Source organism: Aphelocoma coerulescens, chromosome 7, assembly GCF_041296385.1.
Source record: "Aphelocoma coerulescens isolate FSJ_1873_10779 chromosome 7, UR_Acoe_1.0, whole genome shotgun sequence".
Taxonomy (NCBI): domain Eukaryota; kingdom Metazoa; phylum Chordata; class Aves; order Passeriformes; family Corvidae; genus Aphelocoma; species Aphelocoma coerulescens.
The window spans coordinates 30,005,636-30,025,387 of NC_091021.1; the positions used below are offsets into that span (position 1 = coordinate 30,005,636).

The window sequence follows — 19,752 nt, forward strand, 5'->3', positions numbered from 1 at the left end:
AGGGGCACAGCTGCCATCCTTGCCCCAGTGCTAATCCAACCTGCCTTTCAGCCTGTCCCTGCCATACTCCAGCCTGCAGTCCTAAATGTTTCCCCTGAGACCAGGTATTACCTTTTATTGGTTATTATGGAAAAGCATATAACTCTGGGTTAGTCTTCAGTAATAGCTGGTGATTATATTTACAGCTTGATTTTGTGTTTTTTTTCTCTCTGGTGCTGTCTTTAGATTCAATTCAATTGAATCCTTCCTTCCTCTGTGAAATCTAAGCCTGCTCTTCTGCTGCCTGCAGTGGGAAAGGATGATAGGAGAGCCTTGCAGGCTCCTGGGGAGCTCAGGGCACCAAAATGGTCTTTCTTTGCATCAGAGATCAGGCTGTTGTCCACAGAGGAACGATCGGCAGATGCACAGTGTCCAGCCTCATTTATCTCTGCCAGATGGTGCTAAAATACTAGTCCAGAGCACATGTTGCTTCTATTCAACCAAATGCTTGTGCCATGCTGTGGCCTCTCTGCCTTGAACCAATGAGCCTCAGCGAGCAAAATCCCAGTGGCAAAGGCCCCAGCAGCCCCTGGCTAAGCCCCTCTGCATGGCTTGTGGAAAATCAGAGAAATCAAACTGGGAAGGCTCACAGCCCTGCAGGGACAAACAATAGCCTGCAGGAAGGAGAGGAAGGGGTTAAAGAGGGTTTAGCACACACAAAAAGTAAATATTTGAGGCATAAATGCAGAAGGAAAGAATAATGGAGAGAGAAGGGCAGGAGGAGGAAGCCAGAAGTGTAAAGAGAAGAAAAAGGAAGATTATATTCTGCTGGAAAACAAAGGGATGTTTGTATGAGAAAAGCGTTGGGGAAATGAGGGTTCAGCTCTGCACAAACTTTCTGTCTGACACTGGTCAAGTCAATCTCTCTGTGTCTCAGTTTGCAAAGGCTACAATGGGAATACTAAAGTCTCCTTTGTTCTGCCTCTCTCTCCTCACATCAGACATCCCTTCTGTTTGTGTGTTGTAGAAAGCCAAGACGCTACAGTACTGCAAAGACAAATAAATTCCACTGAGACTTTGAGGAGAGAAAAATAAAAAGGCGGGAAGGCAGATAGGCTATGATAAACCTGGGAGATAAATGCCCCAAAAACTGGGGTATGGGAGTGGGGGTATAGAAATACAAGAGAGGCCTTTACTGGGGGAAGAAGAAATATGGACCAGATTAATCCTACTGTTGTATCCTGGACTCCAGTGGAGTTCTTCGAGGGATGGGTTTAGCCCAAGGAGTTCAGTTTTGTTTGGTTAAAGAAATTTTATGCCAAAGTTTTAAAATAGTGAAATCTGTTCTGAGAACTATGAGAATGTGGGCTGCCTTTCTTGAAACGTTGCATGGGACTTGGGATGAACAACTCTTGCTGAAGGCATCAGGAGCCAAGTGATTAAGCCCCATGCAGTGCTCTGACAGGAGGCCTTCTTCTTGCCTACGCATACTTTTTTTAAGTATAGAAAGTATTTCCATATTTCCAGCAGCTGATCTTTATTTGAAGCCAAGAGCTGCATTTTTCAGATTAGAACTGAGGCTTTTCTAGGAAAAGCCACTCTGGAGCAGACCATTGCTCTATCTAGCCCAAGACGGTGTCTCCAACAGAGATCCTGCACTCTGCTTAGAGAAAGAAATACTAAAGCTCACAGGGCTCTCTCTGGGGATAATTTATTTTTCACTCCAAGAGTTACAGCTTGGCTTTCACTTCAAAGTCTGTAGGCTTACATTCTTTCCAAAACTCTTGCTTATTTTATTAATCTTTATGGTTCTCTGGAGATGTTTGTTGTTTGCAGATCTCCAACCTGTTCAGGAAGCCCCTTGAGCTGCTGACCTCCATGTCCTTCAGCAGTGAGCTCTCCAGGCCAGTTGGGGCATTTGTGCAGGGGAAAAACAAATTTTCTCAATTTCAGAATTGCTGCATTTACCATGGAAGCATGCCTTAAGCTTCTCAGCTCACCCATCTGGCTTCTCATTACAGCATCTCATCTAAAACTGTGAGCTTCTTCTGCCACCCAGGGAATCCCTGCTAGGAGATGTTCTGTGCACATGTGATGCTGCTCTGCCCTGAAACGTAAATCAGCCATGCTGAGGATCCACTCTTAATTCTTCGGTCCTTCCAAGTTTACAAGAGCACATACTGACAGCTGCTCAGGCTGACATGGTGTGCTTTCTTGTTGGGTCACTGGAGTAACAAAAATTTGTGGCCAGTCATAGTGTCCCTGCTCTGTGAGTAGCACACTAAGCCAGGATGTGATGAAGGTGTGAGGGGCTGCAGGGTGACAGGGTCACAGCACTGTGCTCTCTGTGCCTCTCTTTTGGTAAAGAGGTGATTGAAGTGCTCGAGTACCTTGGCAGACCATGCAGGTAGAAAGCGAGAGGGGCTCTGTTGCGTAGTCCCATGTTTATGAGGATGGTGAACCAGCAAACCAATGCATGGACAATGGGCAGGATGGCTCAGTGTTCAGCCTGCCCTTCCTTCATCCCTTTGTCCTTCTCTGTCCATCTGCTGCAGAAGGGCTGTCAGAGAGGAGCAGTAGAGAGGTGTAGGGCAGACTACAGAGCACAGCCTTTGTGTGCGTGGGATTCTCCGGCAAAATGAGATGGTGCTCTGCAGACATGGCCTTGGATCCAGCACACAAACAAACCAAGTATTAGAAACTGGGGAATTATTATGTATTAGAATGTAAATGTATTAGAAGCTGGGGAATAGGATGAAAATGAGCATCATTAGGGATATGCTTATAACAACTTACAAGCTGGGGAATGCAACATTGCTATGCTGGGCCCTCCTGGAGACAGATTTGCTGTTGCTTTTGGAGTCTTTGTTACAGCCATTGGTTTTCCCATTTATGCATACCTTGCCCCAGCTCTTGCTGGCAACCTGACAGCATGCTCTGAGATGTAGCCTCCAATGAAAGGATTTTGTCAGGAACTGGAGCAACCTCTGGAAGCACTGGCCATGGCCTCATCTGTGGGTCATGAGCTGCTACTTGGCTGAGCACCGTGTATTGCTTTAGGTGCTGATCTGCCTTCCAGAGTTTCCTTCCTCATCCCAAGGGAAGTTTTGCAGCTCTTGGGACTTCTTGTTTATTCCTTGGTTGTAGGACAGGCTCACAGTTTTCCAATTCATTCACCATTTATTTTGGAGTGTGTTTGACCTGTCCTGGGCAATACTGAGAAAGGGGAAAGTACCTGCTGCAGCACTGTCCCCACTCAAGTCTTTTCTGGCCTCTCTTGTGCACAGTCAGGACATAGGGGCTGTTAGCAAAGAACCCCTTGCCTGCAGCCTGCCCTGCAGGCAGCTCAGGAGGTGACCATCTTTTAAAGTCATACATTTCTGTCCCAGTCTCCATGCATATTTCCTCTGTGAGATGCAGTCCTTCCTTGCAGGAGAGTCTGAAACTGGCCTTCAGCCCTCAGTATAGTGGGTTCTTGCTAAGAAGTCCTTATGGTGTGCTTTACATACGCCCACCGGCTTTTTTTAGTAATGCTCACAAAGATTTCAGTTGCATACTGTCTGCTGCACAGTTGGGTGCTTAAGAATTGACTTTGCCATTTTCCTGACAAATTTAACAAATACTGGCCAAAACTCAACTTGCACTGACACTGCAGATCTTGCAGCTGGATAAATTTTGCCCACTACTCCACTTGAGTGTCTTCAAACCCTCATGATGCATCTCGCACATTGGCTGTTCCTGTTTGCTTCATGGTTGGATGAGATGCTTATATACAGAGCTGCCTAAATTCCAAATGTTGCCTGTGGCTGAGCAGTTCCTACCTTTGATGTGAGAGCTAGCCACAGCCTGGGATCTGAGAGGTTATTCTTGTCAAGAGGAGAAGTTAATAGCAAAGTCTCATATATTTAACACAGAGTGCACAAAGTCCTGCTTACTTGAACACAGAAAGAGTTCAGGAATCAGGACTCATTTCCCTGGTCCCCAAACACTTTACTGACACAATGCACTCTTTAGGCATCCCTTGGGACTGTGCTCCAGTGCCTGTTCAAATTGCAGTTACATTGGTCTTGGCCTTACACTGAATTACCTCAGTCCTTTGACTACTAGTTTTCACTAGCTGTAGGTTTAGCTGGTGAGCTTACACATCTCCTGGAGACACCTGAGAGCAGCTGGGGACAAAGAGAGTTAGCTGTAGCTTTTGGTCACCAGGGAGGGACATATTTACGTGTACAAGACATCCTTGTTGCACAATCTAACTGTGAATGGCAAAAGTCACTAACTCAACCATAATAACACTAACACTTGTAGTTCAGCTGCAGGTGAAAATGGCTCATTTGGTCTTCATCCTGTCTGTTCCAAATGTCTGCATGGATTGGACCACTTTGCAGGCTGCATGTTGGGAGCAATAGATGACAATATAAAAGGGGTGCTTTTATCCCCCATCCCTCTTTCAGACCCAAACAGTCAGGGTATCATCTGCTGTGTTCAGTGAGGAGGGTGTGATGGCTGCAGCAATGCCCTGTTTCTAGAAAGCTGCTTAGTGAGAAGACTTTCTTGCCCTGGTACCATCTCAGAAGAACGGTGGTTGCTGCCTGCCTGCCTGCCTGCCTGCCTGTGAAAGGCAGAAAGAGAAAATACAGGGTTTCATATATGTTGTATTCTTTGGTGAGCTGGAATAGATCTAAGGCCATAGAAGATCACTTGTCATGATGGCTATTCACTACCCAATGATGGATGACTTATTTTTCAGGGGAACGGCAAAGATGTCCTTCAAACCCACCTTTTGTGGGAATAGCAGTGGCTGGCTTACTCTGGGGTGATCCCTTACTGCTGGTCTTTTGCAAAGCCAAAAGATGCTGCTGGCACCTAAAACTGTGGGCAGTTCTGTTCCCAAGAGAGTAAAATTCTGTGATTTCTTGGGTGAACATTTAGGAGACCTGAAGTAATTTGGCACTTCAGGGAATACAAATGGCTTGTGCAGGTATGCTTAATCAAACAGCATGTATTACCTGAGGATGTGCAGGGGCTTCAAACCTCTCCTTACCCAGGGAAAGCTTTGGCTGGCTTGTAAGGAGCATGTCCTCCCTCTGAGTGTGGTCTCAGCTTGAACCATTCCATCTCAGCTGTGCTGTGCACAGCAGAAAGGGGGAAAGGGGAAAAGCCCTTTTTAAGCCAGTCCCTGTGCAAATCTGTCTCAAGGGCTGGTGCTAAATGGATGTGTATGTGCTGTAATGTTCCCTGCAATTTTACCTGGGCTAACAGGTAAGGGAGAACAGTGAAGGGAGAAAGCTCCTGGCTCACTGCACAAGATGGGCATCTCCCAGGCTTGATAGCATGGTTTGTGAAAAAGGCAGCAGGGATTAAACTGGTTACTTGGTGGGAAATCTGTTAATCTTTCAGAACTTCTGAAGGATAAAGCAATGAGCTGATTCTCTGTATTTAATTTTTTTCTATTAACATATCTCTATTGATGTTGATGCTGTTTGTTCATCAGCCATTTGGGTCTGTTTCTTGGTGCTTTTATGTAATTTATAGCCTTTCTCCAGTCTGATTTTTGAGAAACATGGCGTGTCCATGAAGCTGGGAGCAAGAACCTGCTCTCTTCTAATGTGGCTTTTCTCTTTTTCTCTGTTTTGCAGGTTCTTTTCGAAATGATGGTTTAAAAGCTGCTGATGTCCTTCCTATACTGAAGGAGAAAGTGGCCTTTGTGTCAGGTGAGCATATCTTTCCTTGATCCCTCCAGCCCATCATGAACACTGTCTGCCACATCCTGGTCCTTATGATGCTGCAGAATCTTGAGGGACCGGTTTCATGTTTGAACTTGGTAATACTTAAATTAGTTCTTTGCTAAGAAAAGGGCTGTATGTGGACCAGGACTATCCAGTAACACTCAGGGCATTGGAAACTGGTCCATGTTGATTTTCTTCATATTCTGAAACACAGGTAAATGAGCAGCACAGGTAGGATGAAAAGCACCTTCTTAGCTCCAGCCCAGATGTGAGCTGGACATGTCCAGCAGCATGCAGGACACTTCAGGGATCCTGCTTTTGGTTCAAGGTCAGTGGATAGCATTAAATTCCTGTATGTAGGAAGCACTCAGACCCATAAATCACTGGTGTTCCATTTACAGTCCCAATCGACTTGCAGTTAAAAGTACCATTGATGCTGCATTTGCATAATAACTCAGATGCTCAAAGTTCTCCTGCCATTCTGTACAAAGATTTACAGCCTTCATTCAGGAGACAAATCTTAAGCATCTGGGGGTGGATCAGGACTAGACAATATGGAAGAGGCTTTGAGAATAGCTTGGATGATAGTGCTTCTGGTGTGAATTACAACTTGTCAGTGAGAGGGGGAAGAGAAAGTCTGAAGCAATCATAATCTTGCATGAAGTCACTCAAATTGGCAGCATAAACCCAGGGTATTTCCAGTGGCAGCGTTTCTGATGATTACAAACCATTCAGGCTGCTTGCAATGAGAAAACCTCCATCAAGAACAGCCAGATCCCCTTGTTTGCAGTCTTTACTTTTTTGTTTCCTTCGTCTCTGCAGTAATGCTGACTGCAGAAGGGAGGAGGTTGCAGCAAGGCTGTTAGGTGCCCACACTCTTCCTCCCTGGCTCTCTCCCCAGGTGCTGGAGTTGAGTCCCCAGGCCCATGAGGATGGGGCTCATCACCCTGCTGAGCCATGGAGATGTCAACCAGGGAAGAAAAGCTTTCCCCTTGACTGATAGCTGGTGTGAGATACCTTCCCATATAGGAACAGTTAAATGGCCCAGGGATCATGAGTCCAGCCGTGACTTGGGGAAACAATTTGAGGATCTATAAATGCTAAACTTTCTCATCAATGACATGAAAATCCAGGTGTTTGAGGGAAGTTTCTGAAACACCAAGTCTTGTCTGAAAACCCAAAACTATCCCAACAATACTCACATGCAGGAACACTTTATCTCACACTGAAGTCTCATTCTGAATGTCCTGAAATGTTTTACATGGTTGGCTTTAACTGCTCCGAAGAGGGGAACATAGTCATAAAAACACAGCGTAGCTGCACACTTGTTTGAGACACAAAAGCTGAACCGGGTGCTCTGGGAAAGTGAAGGGGAGGAATTTATGCAGGGACTGTACTGCAATTTAGTTTTTGGCTTCTGCTGTTGCTTTGCATGGAATGACTGCAGGATCATTTGGTAATTCATGGAATATTTAATAATGACAACCTGTCTGGATTGTTTATGTAGCCCCTTCCACTGACGGTGCCTGTGTTCAGCTCTGAGCCAGAGGGTCTCACATCAAATCATCAGCTCGTTAGACACTGTCCTGTGCCAAGCCTGCCTTGCAGAGGGGGGTGTTAAATAAGCAGCACCAACACAATCCCCCGGGCTTTCACACCATGATCTGCTGCAGGCAGGGTACAGCTTGCTCCATATAGACTCACCAGCCTCCAGACTTGGATCTGCTCAAAATGTGCTGTTCCTGACATAGCTAGAGGTCCTGGGATTTACACCTCCTCTTCATGGTCTCCAAATGCAATGACTACAGGCAGCAGTTGCCTTTGCAGGCAGAGCACTCTGAACTGCTGGTGTTCACTGCAATAGCCCCAGAATCCCCTTCCAGCCCAGAGTGTAAGTACTGCCCAGTGTTCCCCTGGACTGTTGTAATAAAGCAGATTAAGAAAATTATTTTAGCATTTCAGCTGATGGCTAGGTTCTTTTAAATTAAAATGGAATAATTTCCTAGGCTATGCTTTGAGCACAGAAGAGAAAATGTTTGACAAAACAGAAAAATCAAATACCTGGACTTTCCAAGATCAACAAATAAAAAAGTTCTATAGTTAGCACAGCCTCTGAGAGCACATTGTGTTTTAATCAGGCTTCCTTGAGGAACAGGAGAGTTTTATTGAATCTTCTTCAGAGTTTAATACTACAGTTAATTTTAACGATAACAGTACAGTAAAGTTGTCAAGGGGGTTCTCCTTACACCAGCAGAATTTATCAGCACACACAAAAACTCTCAGCTGAACATGTCAGTTACACAGTTTATCACTTTTCTCATCAGCTGTGGCTCACCAGCTTGTTTGTGTGTGATTCAACAGGAAAATTGCAGGGAACACACAAGACCCTTCAGGCAGGGGCTGCACTTTGCTTTGTGTTGCAGTGGATGCTCCACACCTGGACCCTGCAAAGCAAAAGGGCAGAACAGGCAGGGCAGGGAGAGCGGCTGCCGCCTGCTTCACAGCAGGCACAACAGGACCTGCTTGCACAGCCCTGTCATCTCAGAGGAGCACTCAGGCTTTCACAAGTGCACTTAATTTCAGAGTTGACATACAGCTCTAACTGTCTGGGCATGGATTCATCCAGCCTAAGTGCTGTCTGGGGCTCTGTGCCTGGCACTTCCCCTTGGCTGGCTGAGCCAGCAGCAAGCAGCGGGCGCGGTGCTCTGCATCTGCATCCCTGCACAGCGGGAAAGTTGAGGGGTGGTGGATAACATCAAGATTTGTTCCTGGAACTAGTTCTTGGTTTCTTCCAGTGATCTCATGTATGAGCTAGACTGAACCTGAACAAAGTTCACATGTGTGTCTAAAGAGTGCCTGAAAATCCCATTCCATAGCTCCTATGCAGAGCAATGGACTGAGCAGTTGCGGGTGAGGTGCATCCCAGCCATCGCTGTCTGATTGCTTCCATCACTGACCTCCTGGAAGCAGATTAAGCAAGGGGCTGGCCTTGGCCCACCTGCTTGTTGTCTAAACCCTAATAAAATCTTGGCTTTGCCTGGATGGTTCAATGTGCTGCTTCCAGCAATGGAATGGCTTTGGGAGCCATTAGGGAATGAGTTACAATCCCGAGACTGAACTTTGTATTCTGAGGAGGAGATGAACACTGAGGAGAGGAAGTAAAACAGGTTGTAGATTATTTTAGGTGCTTTTTTCAGTGAGAGGTGGTGAAATATTTTGGAAACTGGGCTTATAGTCTTTCTTGGGAAACACAGACGTGGTGTAAATTGGGACATTGTTCAGCTGCTTGATTATATTTAGGGGAGATTTTCTATTGATCAGTGCAGTACAGAACAAAGTGGATGAACTTTCAAGAGAGGGAAGGGAATGTGTTGTCATGTTCCCTTCCCATGCATGGAACTTTTCATGTACTTAGGCTATAAAAAGCTTGTTAGTTGACTGATGTCATGGGTCTCGCTGAAAGCGTTTCCCAACATCCCACCCAGAGGAGTTTCTCAGGATCCTTCCTGGTACTTCCGCTCCCTGGAGGGCTTGGAAGAGTGGTGGTGCGTGGGCTCCTGCTGTCATCCAGGTACTGTCTGCTCATCTGCCGAGGCAGGAGTACAAAGGAGGAGGCTGGCCAGGTTTCTGAGAGCGTGGTTGAGTACGAAGGAATCAGCAGCAGAGGGTGTAATAAGCTGGTGAGCTACTGCAGCTGTGACAAGCAGAGCTCCCAGCATGTATCTGCAAAGTGGGAGGTTTTTCTGTGTGCTTTGGGCAGCAAAAGGGCACAGAGCAGGGAGAGGTGGATGCAGTAACAGCTCAGCCATCTCCAACCTTTGGTAGCCCACTGTCTCCAACCGCACGTCTTGGGAGCAGTCTCGTTGTTGGGTCACAGTAACGTCTGAACCTGACTGAGAGCCTTAAGGAAAAGCAGACCTGAAAGGTCTTCCAGAGGAGGATTTTCAAGGTAAATAGTTCTCAAGAAAGGACAGCTTTGCAATTAGGTTCCACCAAATTTAGGCCATCAGGATGAATCAAAGAGGAAAGCTCAGAGAAGACACTGACCTTCCCAAAAACTTGTCCAAGGACACCACAGCTTGCTTAGTGTCAGGGGTACCACATGTAGAGGTGCATGTTTTTACTTTTTCTGCAATGGATGCACTTCACTCTTCAGAGAGATGGTTGAAATGAGACCCCCAATGCCTCTGGGCACTGGAAGAGTTCACATCCTTGTTTCAAGGGGTCTCAAATGCTGATTTGTGAACATTGGAATTTGTATTGGGTTGGGAATAAAATTAACCAAAATATTTAATTTGTGAATGATGTAAACATTTTGTATTTGCACAAAAATTTTTTATTTAAATTAAAAGTTTCCATTCTCCTCTTCCTCTGGAACGGAAATTTCAAATGAAACATCAACAATTCTTCTATATTTTGTTACAGAAAAATATCTTCCATTTTATACCATTCCCTGGTGTAGTTAGAAATCAATGGAGATTTCAAAAAAGGGAAATCTGCTATTAGAAAAGCATGGCATTCCTTGACTATTTCTCCATGCTTGTCTCAAATGAGGAAGAGAAGGAGTGTATGATCAGGGTGTATCTGACCTCTCTTTGTTTCTCCTTATTCTGTACAGCTTCTAGCACTGTGCCCTGTGGTGTGAGTTTGGAGTGTCTGTCTGTACCGCCATCAGCAGTGACTGGCATCACCACGTGCCGTGCCGTGCCGTGCCGTGCCGTGCCGTGCCCTTCCCTTCCCTTCCCTTCCCTTGTCCAGCAGAAAGAGGGGTGTTTTGTAGTGCAGTAGGTTTTGCAGTGGGGTGTTTTGTTTTAGAAGATTTGGGGTTTATTTTGTTCAGTCTCTCATACATACAGCTATTCCCATACATCTGCAATAGAGGACACAAGATCAACAAACATTATTTGTAGCTGGGGCATAAGGCAGAGAGCTTTAGTGTCAGTGTTGAAGAGGAGGATACAAGTGCTCCCCTGATTCCTCAGCAATCCAGCTACTTCCAGAGAAAAAAACCAAGTTCCTCTGTACTCTCTCTGGAAGTTTTGCCTTCCACATAGGAAGGTATTCCCTTCCTTAATGAGTCTCACTTGTCCTTAGTTATGCCTTGCTGGAATAATAACTTTCTTTTTGGGAAATGAAATTATTTCCCCTGTGGCTTGTTGGCCAGTGTACATTTAAAATTAAAGAAGTACCCCAAAGTACTTGCATAAAGCAGTGAAAACTAATTACAAGCCACAACAGGTGGTCTCTTCAAATCCATGCAGTGGCTTTGGATGATTAAAGAACAAATTTACTTGGTAGGAAACAGGATCCTTCAGTTTCAGATGCTGCACTGGGTGTCCCATCTCCAGCCTCTGACCTGCTCTGCCAGGTGATCTTCTGGTGAGAACAATTAGCCTTGGTTTTGGAATCATTAACCCTAAAAGTAAAGTTGTAAGAGTTTGCCATTAGAATTTGATTTGGGCAATTGACTCTGAGACATGGATGCTGCAAAGAGCAGCACTCCAGAGAATCAAGGCCCCACTGATTGCACTGCAGCTGTGTTAATTGGCTTGTTATGGGAGCTTAAATTTCCATCACTTGCACTAGAATCACCTGATTGATACCAGGTGAATTGGAGGGTGGTCACACAGCTAATCCTATGTATGACCCTTGCAACTAATTAGTCTATCTTGAAGCTGAAGGAGTTTTAGTATAGGAGTCTGCTTGCAGTAAGTCCAGTAGCAAGCAGACTCTCACAGTGAGAGCTCAGCTATGACAGGGAAAGGAATGTTATTTCAAGACTCTGGATACCAATTCCTTGATACTTTCCTTTCCTAGGAAGTCTGTCAATTAGATTTAGAAATCCAGAGTGTATTGTTTATCACTGTATTGAAGTGCCTGACATCAACTGAGCTCTGTCTGTCTCCTAGTTCTCTTCATTATAATTCATTTTTTCACCATATTTTGGACTGAAATACCTGATGAGGATTATTTCAGCTCCTCTGGAAACTCACTTACAGTCTCAGCAGAGTCTACAACATAAAGATTGATCAGCTTATGATCTACAGGGTCAGATGAAGCGGTGCATTCACTTGAACTGCAGTAGACATCTGAACAGAGGCCAGAGACGCTGTGTGCTGCTCCCGTTTCCGTTGCTGGTGTGCTGCAGGATGTTAGAAAAGGTTCTTGGGAACCTTCACATGCGTGGACATTTGCCTGTCTCTGGTTAATCCTTGTGAATTCATGCTTATGAAGGGAGTGTGAAAGGAAGCAGAGGGTTTAAAACCCCTAAATGTGGATCACTGCAAGCAGGTAAGGATGGTGGTGGAAGGGCTGACAGAACTGGAGAGATGCAGCTTGAAAACAGGGCTTGATAAAATCATTATTTGCTGTATACAGGAAGCCTGCATTAACGGAAACTGATAATTTCCTGTCCTCAACAGGACTACACATAGCTGGAATTCCAGTTTTTTGTGTATTAATGGGATGGATGTGCCTCGGGACTTGAGATTGGTAAAACCTGTACACAGAGTTCATGTCACTAACACTTTGGGGTGGCCAATTTCTTGGCTTACCTGTGGGGATTTGGTGCCACTGTATGCAGAAACGTTTGGGCCCACTGGTTAGAGGTGTCGTGTTCAGGCAGCTGCCAAAGCAGGGATCTTGTCACTGGAGTCTCCTTTCTCTTAGTTGCAGGCTTGACTGAAAAAGTGGTTATCAGAAGGCCACTGACTGTGGTGCCTGCCTGCGTGCAGGTTTTCTGAGGTTTCTTTAAGGTTTTCTTTTAATGTGGTATGCATCACGTTGCCTTGTGCCATCACTGCAATGTCCCCTGGATGATTTGTGGAGAAAAAATAATGTGATCCCACTTCTGGGAATAAAACCTGAATTTAGCCATGGGTTCTTATAGGACAGAAGAAAGAGAGATGGGAAGAACTGGCGAGCAAGCCACTGACAGGAAAGGCCATTAGCAAAGGATTTTGTAGGAGAAATGCAAGGCATATATGGCTAAATATTTGTTCTCAGTGTAGTTTGTGCCCTGAAGAACATGTGTTTTTCTAACTCTTTTTTTCCAGAGCACTAATAACTAGACCATCTGTTTGCCTCTCTAAATCAGAGCAAAGCTCATGAAAACCCAACTTGAAAAACAGTAAGAAATTATCAACTGTTTGTTTTAGCATTTAATAACTGTAATTAGCAAACCTAATGACATGTTTGATTATTGCATCCCATTTCTGTGAGTCCAGGGGGAGGCAGGAGATGGGACTTATTGATTAGAGCAACTGAGACTCCTGGCTTCCTTCTACTTTTCATTGTCTTTTAAACAATGTGCTGAGTAGCTCTCTGAAGACTGCATGTACAGTCGGTGTGGAGATCATGGCTGACTTGGGGCAAGATTTGTCTCCCTGAGTGGATTAGTGACAAGCAGAGACAGATTCTTAAGCACTGTGAAGCTCTAACACAGTGGATCAAGTCAGAAAACCTCAGTTCTACTCCTGGTTTTTAAGTGACTCACTGTGGGATCTGCACTGAACTTCTTCCCCTCTCAGTACTTTATTATTCCCCTCAGTAAAAAGATAATAATAAAGAAAAGCAATGGTATAGACAGAGTCCCTGCACAGCCAATGCTAGAAGATTTTCTTCTCTTTTAGTGTCTGTTGCTACTTCTTAGCAGGCTCTGTTAGAGATAAGTGTCCTTATGTAGGCATGTTTGATGGTGGCAATACCCCCTTCAGTCTGCCTAGAAAAGCTGAGATTTTAGGTTACAAAATGTAATGAAAATGCTACATATTATCAGTATTTAAGAGAGTAAACCAGTTACTGAACTCTGCAAATCTGATGGAGAATTAAATATACAGTGGTTAGCTCTAGAAAAAATCTGATGTTTCTTTATGCAGGCTCTTGATAAAATTGTAAATTATGTAGGGATTCATAAAAATTAGGGGTTTCTCAGTAATCTGGATTGCATGGAGTTGAAGGACGCAATTGAAGGACTCTAATATGTATGATGTATTTGTAATAATTTCACTCTATTGCTCAAACCCTAGAGCTGAACTTTCATCAGAAATGAGAAACATTTGTCTCTAAACTTAGCCTATCTTATAGGTTATTGTATTTTACCCAAGTCTTCTTGTTTTTGTGTGCTGTAAGACTAGAAGGAATCAGTCCAGGCACTTATTTTATCCTTCCATCATCCAGAAACCTCCAACTGGGTCATCGTGTAACCTTCCCCCTCCAATGAGAATTAACCCATTTTCTCTGGTCTGTCCTGGTAACTTCTGACCCTGTGCCTGAGCCTTATTTATCCTGCTCCCCTGAGGCCAGTTTAGGTGAACTGTTGAGGGACAATTTTTATCCTGAAGCAAAGACAAGACAGGAATGTTCTGGATCCTATTTTCTTTTCTGTTGCTGAAATCCTTGTGTTGCTGTTACTAAAAGGGTAAAGAATTTTCTGACTTAATGTTTTCAGCCTACCGGAATTTACACAGGTTTCTTATTTATTTATTTTTCAGATTGGTGGAACGGTAGGTGTTAAAGGGGTCCCTGACCAGAAACACAAGTTTTGGTTTATGAAGCCAAGGTGAATGGGCAGCATCAGAGTGATTAGTGCTGCTGGGCTGTGGGAAGCTCATGGCCCTTTCCAGGTGTTTCATATCCTGGGAGAGGATTATAAATGTGGGCTTGGATGTCTTCTGATCATAACTCTTGGTGCTTTTCCATGCTGTACAAATATTTAAATAATTGGGAATGGAGGAGAGAGAGCCTGAATGAGTAGCGGGTAGCATGTTCTTCTGGGATGCAGTTCAAGTTAAGGTCTCTGCTTCAGCAAATATCTGGAAACTTTTGAAAGCCTCGGTTACATCTTGATATGATGGGAAATTTTTCAAAACCTTGAAAAGCTTCTTGTGTCAAAAATATATTTCCTTCCAGCTTTAGTTACTGCATTGGATACTGTATTTGCTATTCTATTAGTTACTGTATTTCCTATTCTATAGTCTGGCTTGCTTTTCTGTTGGACACATATCATGCATGATATAATGGTTTGGCATTGATGTGGTGTGTGAAATAATCTCAACAAAGGGAGAATGTACTTAAAATGAGGAAGCTTTTTTTCATAAAAAGGTCTGAAAATTTAAATGAGTTTATTTCCTTGTAAACTGCATCCTTTCTTACATTATGCCCCCATTTTCATGCTATGTGGCAGAGGTGTGGATCTGCCAAGGTGACACTGAATTCCAATGGACCTTCCTCACCTTCATGGTGTAAAGCCAAAGGCAAATAGAAGGCACAGAGATTTGGGTGGAGATTAGAGAGGACAGTTTTTGTACTCTGTATGTACTGCTATCTGCATGAGGGCTCAAAATAAAGATGACATCTGTTGTTTGCCTCTCCATTTGTATCCCTGGACAAATCAGACATGACCTGGTTCCAATGGAGACTTGCACAATGTAGCCCTTCAGGTGTATTGCATCCACTGAAAACTATGGGAATGTAAAGGCTGATGAACGGTGACGAGGGGTACCAGTGGCACCTCTGTCTATATAATGAAGTTTGTGTAGCAGACTCTGTCTTGTACAGGCAGCAGTGATGTAGAAGACTCTCTAGAAGGTCTTAGCAATTAAAAATTATCTTTATTTTAAGAAAACTTTTATATAGTAACAGGAATGTGCCAATAGCACAGCCTGCAGGTGTCCCAAGTTCTTAATGAGAGAGCGCAGTGTAGATCAGTGCCGGAGATGTTCACGTCCTTGTGTAGCTTTTTCTTCTTGTTGGCCAAGTGAATTAGCTCAGAAAGCATGTGGGTTTCCTTTCTCAGAAATGATATTTCTGTTAAAGGGATTATACTTTCCATTGAGAAGTGCAAACTCATGTGCATTTTTACAGCTTGTTTGTGAGGTCCTTGCAGTTCCATGCTAGCTTTTTGAGCTGTAGTTTAGCTGTAACTTTTTCCTAGATAACAGTGCAAACATGTGTCTAACAACACACAATTCCTGGAAAAAATCCTGAGATAATATGTGAAGAAAGAACTAAACATTGAGTGATGCACTAGCTTTCAGTTTCAATCTTCTTAAACTCTATTTACAGGAGAGAATAATATAAGGTGCTGTAGAATAGATTGTATAGTTCAGGGTAGAGTCATTCCTTTATGGCTAAGCCTTTAGACAATTTTTGTAAAAGATGAAGGGCCAGACACTGGCAGCTTAAAATAAGTGATTTTTAAGACAGGAAAGCTACAGGAAACCCCCCTCCAAACAATTACTCTGATTGCCAGCAACAATTTATAGATAGAAAGCTTAGGAGACATGAACTTCTAATCAAAATTTCAGTTTTAATGAATTATCTGATAGATTAGAACATTGTGCTGCATAAACGTTGCTTGGATACATCCCTTCAAAGTGGCAGGACGTGGTAAACTATCTTGGAATGAACGGTGCAACACACTGAGTAACAGTGAAAAATGCTTTCCCTTTCTTGGTGTTGACCAGTTCAAAACTATCCCCACAGTAGGATTTCATTAGCATTGCCTGCTTGGAGTGGCACCTTGGATTTGATGGGATTAGGTGAAAGAAGAAGTGCTAGTAGCAATTTTCCTTGTGTGGGCTTTTTTTTTCTTATATCCCCTATTTGGAGCTCCAGCAAATGCAAGCTTGTCTTCCTCAATTAGGCAAGTCTGAAAGCTACAAGGGGTGTGCAGACTCTTAAATGTGCTGTAATTTATATTTATCAATTTGGTGCACATAGTTTTTTTGACGTGTGCTTCCTGTCTGATTTTCTAACAATCCTTTATTTTCCACAGGTGGCCGTGATAAACGAGGTGGTCCTGTCTTGACCTTCCCAGCCCGCAGCAATCATGACAGAATAAGGCAGGAAGACCTTCGGAAACTTGTGACTTATTTGGCCAGTGTGCCAAGGTAAAGCTAGAAAGAAAACACTTCAAAGCTTAGGGTGGATGGGTGGGTGGGGAACTTGTTCTTGGCAGTTGCTGATTTCCAAGTATTAACGTTTAGTACCTTGAGTTCTTGGGGCGGAGGAACAAAAGTGTTCCCTTCCTCCTCCTGTGTGTGCTCCGGTGGTTTTTTTATGGCACACGTGGTAATGCAGGAGCCCCAGAGCGGGGACAGTGGGAGCAAACCTGGGCTTCAAGCTCCTCACAGCAACGAGGAGCAGCTCTCATTCTCCATGTTCCTATGCAACTGTTTCAGGGGGGAGTGCAAAGGGGGGAATGCTTAGAGGTCTGCAGTTAAATATAGCAAGCTGGAGAGAGCCTGCTGTCTGTTGTTGCTTTTTAATACCTTGTAGGAGAGATACCTCGGGAGAGCTGGGGTAGGGGACTGTAGTTGCTGGGGAGGAGAGAGTGCCTGTACAAGGGAGGCAGATCTTTGTGCCCCAGCACTTTCCAAAGATTTCTCCAGGGTGGGGAAGGAACATGGGTGGACTCAGGAGGAAACTTTCAAAGAAAGCCATTTCAAATTGTTCTGAATGTAAACCACCACCTTTCCCCGCATTAGTCTCTGTGGCTCTCTTCCAACAAGCAAGTCCCCATCCTTTTCCCAGGGATGCTGGAGGAAAGGTGTGTTGCCAGAGCATATTTATTTTTTCAAGCTTTGGGAGATCATTTATAGGGCTCAGTGCCCAGATAGGTATTTCTGATCCAGCCTTAGAGAGTATGAGATTACATATGCCCTCATCCACCTTCCTGTTCCTGTTTTTAAGCTTGCCAAATATCTTTACCCAAAAACTACTGCACCAGCTATTGAGGTGAGCGTTACCCCAGGGCAGGTGAGGGACTGAGAAGGGATGCTCAGGGTTGTAGGAACACATCCTGTGCCACCCAGGAGCTCCTTCTCTTTTAACCCCCCAGAACATGAGCTGTTACACAATTGCATGTTTTGGCAAAGAGTGTGAAGTTTAGACATGAAGAGCAGGCGGGTTGGCTGCATCTAGAAGTCAAGAGGTAAGGGTCTTGGAAATGCACTCGGTTCCTTAAAAGTGCAATGTGCAGAGGAGAAAGGTTGTGTTTGGTATGGAAGAGGGTTAAGGGCTGTTTGGAGACTTAATCACTCGGCTGCAGAGCAAGTGGCAAATGGAGCTGTGTGTACCAGATCTGCCAGGGCTTGTTTCCTGGACGTCGTAAGTCCTCTGGTGATGCACTTTTTGCTCTGTTGGACTTTCAGTTGTCAAGGTTTTACTAACAAGCTGAGTCTCCCCACCCCCCTCATTTTATCCTCTAGACAGCTCCATTTTCACTCATATTGTGAGAGAGATTACAGACATGCTGCAGGGCTGGGGGAGCAGTAGGTCACTCCCTGGGAGTGTGTGCCCCAGAGCTTGGTAATTCCCCCCAGTTGCTGCAGTAATGAAACTGGTCCTCTACATCTTACCATTTTTTGCATGGTTGCAGGTATGAAGATATGACATTGCTTTGGGTTGCAAGCAATTGCAGAGCAAAAATGACTTTCTAACATGTCAACCTTTTCTATTAATTGCTCTTCTCTCAAGGAGGTGTCAGTAATAGAAAGATACATCCCTTCTGTTCCCCACTGTTGTACAACTGAATCAATTAGTTCAATCTTTGATGCTGCTTTTGGTTGCCTCACTCTGGATCAGTGCAGCAGTGATTTTTCTCTGATGATGCAGAACCTGGGGTCAGAGGTATGTGCTGAAGGACCCAATATAAGACCTGGCTGCCTGTCTCTCTATAAATGCTAAAAAAGCATTCTCCTCCTGGTGGTCACTGCAAGGCCTTGTTCTGTCCTGGTGTGTGAAGCCTTTGGAGATGTCTCTCTAGTTATCCTAGAGAATATCCCTTCTTCTGTGGTACAATCTCCTGTCATGAAAATGTGCCCAGCAGTGAGGGGTTGGCTATGCATGGAGCACTTTCACTGGCTTCCCAAGTATCCTTGCAGATTGGACCTCTGGAGGTATTAACTGGAGTACTCTTTCCTTCTAGGGATATTTGCACATTGAGAGGTGTGGAGCAGAAAGCAGCAAGAGTGATCAGAGGTCTTGAAAAAGTGGCCTGTCAAGGAAGGATTAAAAGTGTAGAGGTTGCTCAGTTGTAGAGAGAGAAAAGGGTCTGTGTGAGTATGTTGTGATGCTGCAAAAGGAGAGAGTTTGTAGGGTGAAGGCAAACAAATGTGTTACACTGAAGCAAGTGAAGATTAGGCTGGATATGAGGAAAAGATATGTAATGGATTCCATTAGCACTATAAGTCATCTAATTTTTTCTTAGATCTTTCTATTGCTGTATAGACAAACCTCTGGAATTGATATAAACGTTATGGAGAGGGTATGGTAGATCAGGAGGTTATTTCTCCCAGTTCCTCCTAGTCCTGTTTTGTCTGGTGCAACAGCTGTGAATTCACTGCTGTAGGAGGGAAATGTGACCACAAACTTCATGGGCTTGGCACATGGGATTGTGTAACCTATGTGGTGTAAGGAAACACTGAAAACTCATTTTCCCTAAACGTTTTGTTCACTTTAACAAGGGCAAGCAGCAAGCAGAGCTTTCAAACTTATTTATGTTTTGGAAACAAATATATGGAAGGAACAGTTGGAATTCCTATTGCTGACTCTTAGTTCATGTTTATTCCAAGATGAGTGCTGTAGTTACTAACTGCATCAGCCATCCACCAAAATAAACAATGTCATTAGCAGAGACTATGAACAGGATGTCAGAAGAAACTGCTCTGATGTTGAGTGCTAAAAGGGGAAGAGTTTTCTGTGCTAGCTGAAAAACTAAAAATTCTTTGTGAAAAAGAGCCTGTAATTTATCATATTGACACAAGGATAATAATTCTTTCTTTATTCTCGGTGCATTGGTTTCTGAGTGAGACAGATTGCTCTCCACGTTGATACTATCTGTCACTTAACCCTTGTTTTATATCTTAATGGAGGGGGCAGAGGTGGCACAGTGCTGGGAGCTTGGAGCAGGTATGAGATTGGTGATGAAATGTGATGACAGATTAGGGTAAGTGAAACCAGGGTCTTGCTAGCAGTTTTCAAAGTTTCTGATTCAGCTTTCTGCAGTTCCTTCTTCAAAACCAGAATAATAATGTGGGCT

General features: G+C 44.1%; 1 protein-coding gene across 17 annotated transcripts in view; it reads left to right on the plus strand.

Moving 5' to 3' along the window:
- The window catches only part of KALRN (kalirin RhoGEF kinase), a 503,525-nt gene that overhangs the window by 172,600 nt on the left and 311,173 nt on the right, over positions 1–19,752 (plus strand). For 13 of the 17 annotated variants that reach the window (XR_011152025.1, XM_069021109.1, XM_069021107.1 and 10 more), the window contains 2 exons: positions 5,619–5,693; positions 16,486–16,600. Coding sequence is in view for 12 of the 17 variants with exons in the window: in XM_069021109.1 (XP_068877210.1) it covers positions 5,619–5,693; positions 16,486–16,600 (190 nt within the window). In the remaining 5 variants the exon portion in view is untranslated. Of the gene's footprint in view, positions 1–5,618; positions 5,694–8,789; positions 8,876–9,533; positions 9,658–11,407; positions 12,000–12,763; positions 12,838–16,485; positions 16,601–19,752 lie in introns of those variants that run through there. The other 4 variants (XM_069021115.1, XM_069021116.1, XM_069021117.1 and 1 more) reach the window with 4 other exon arrangements.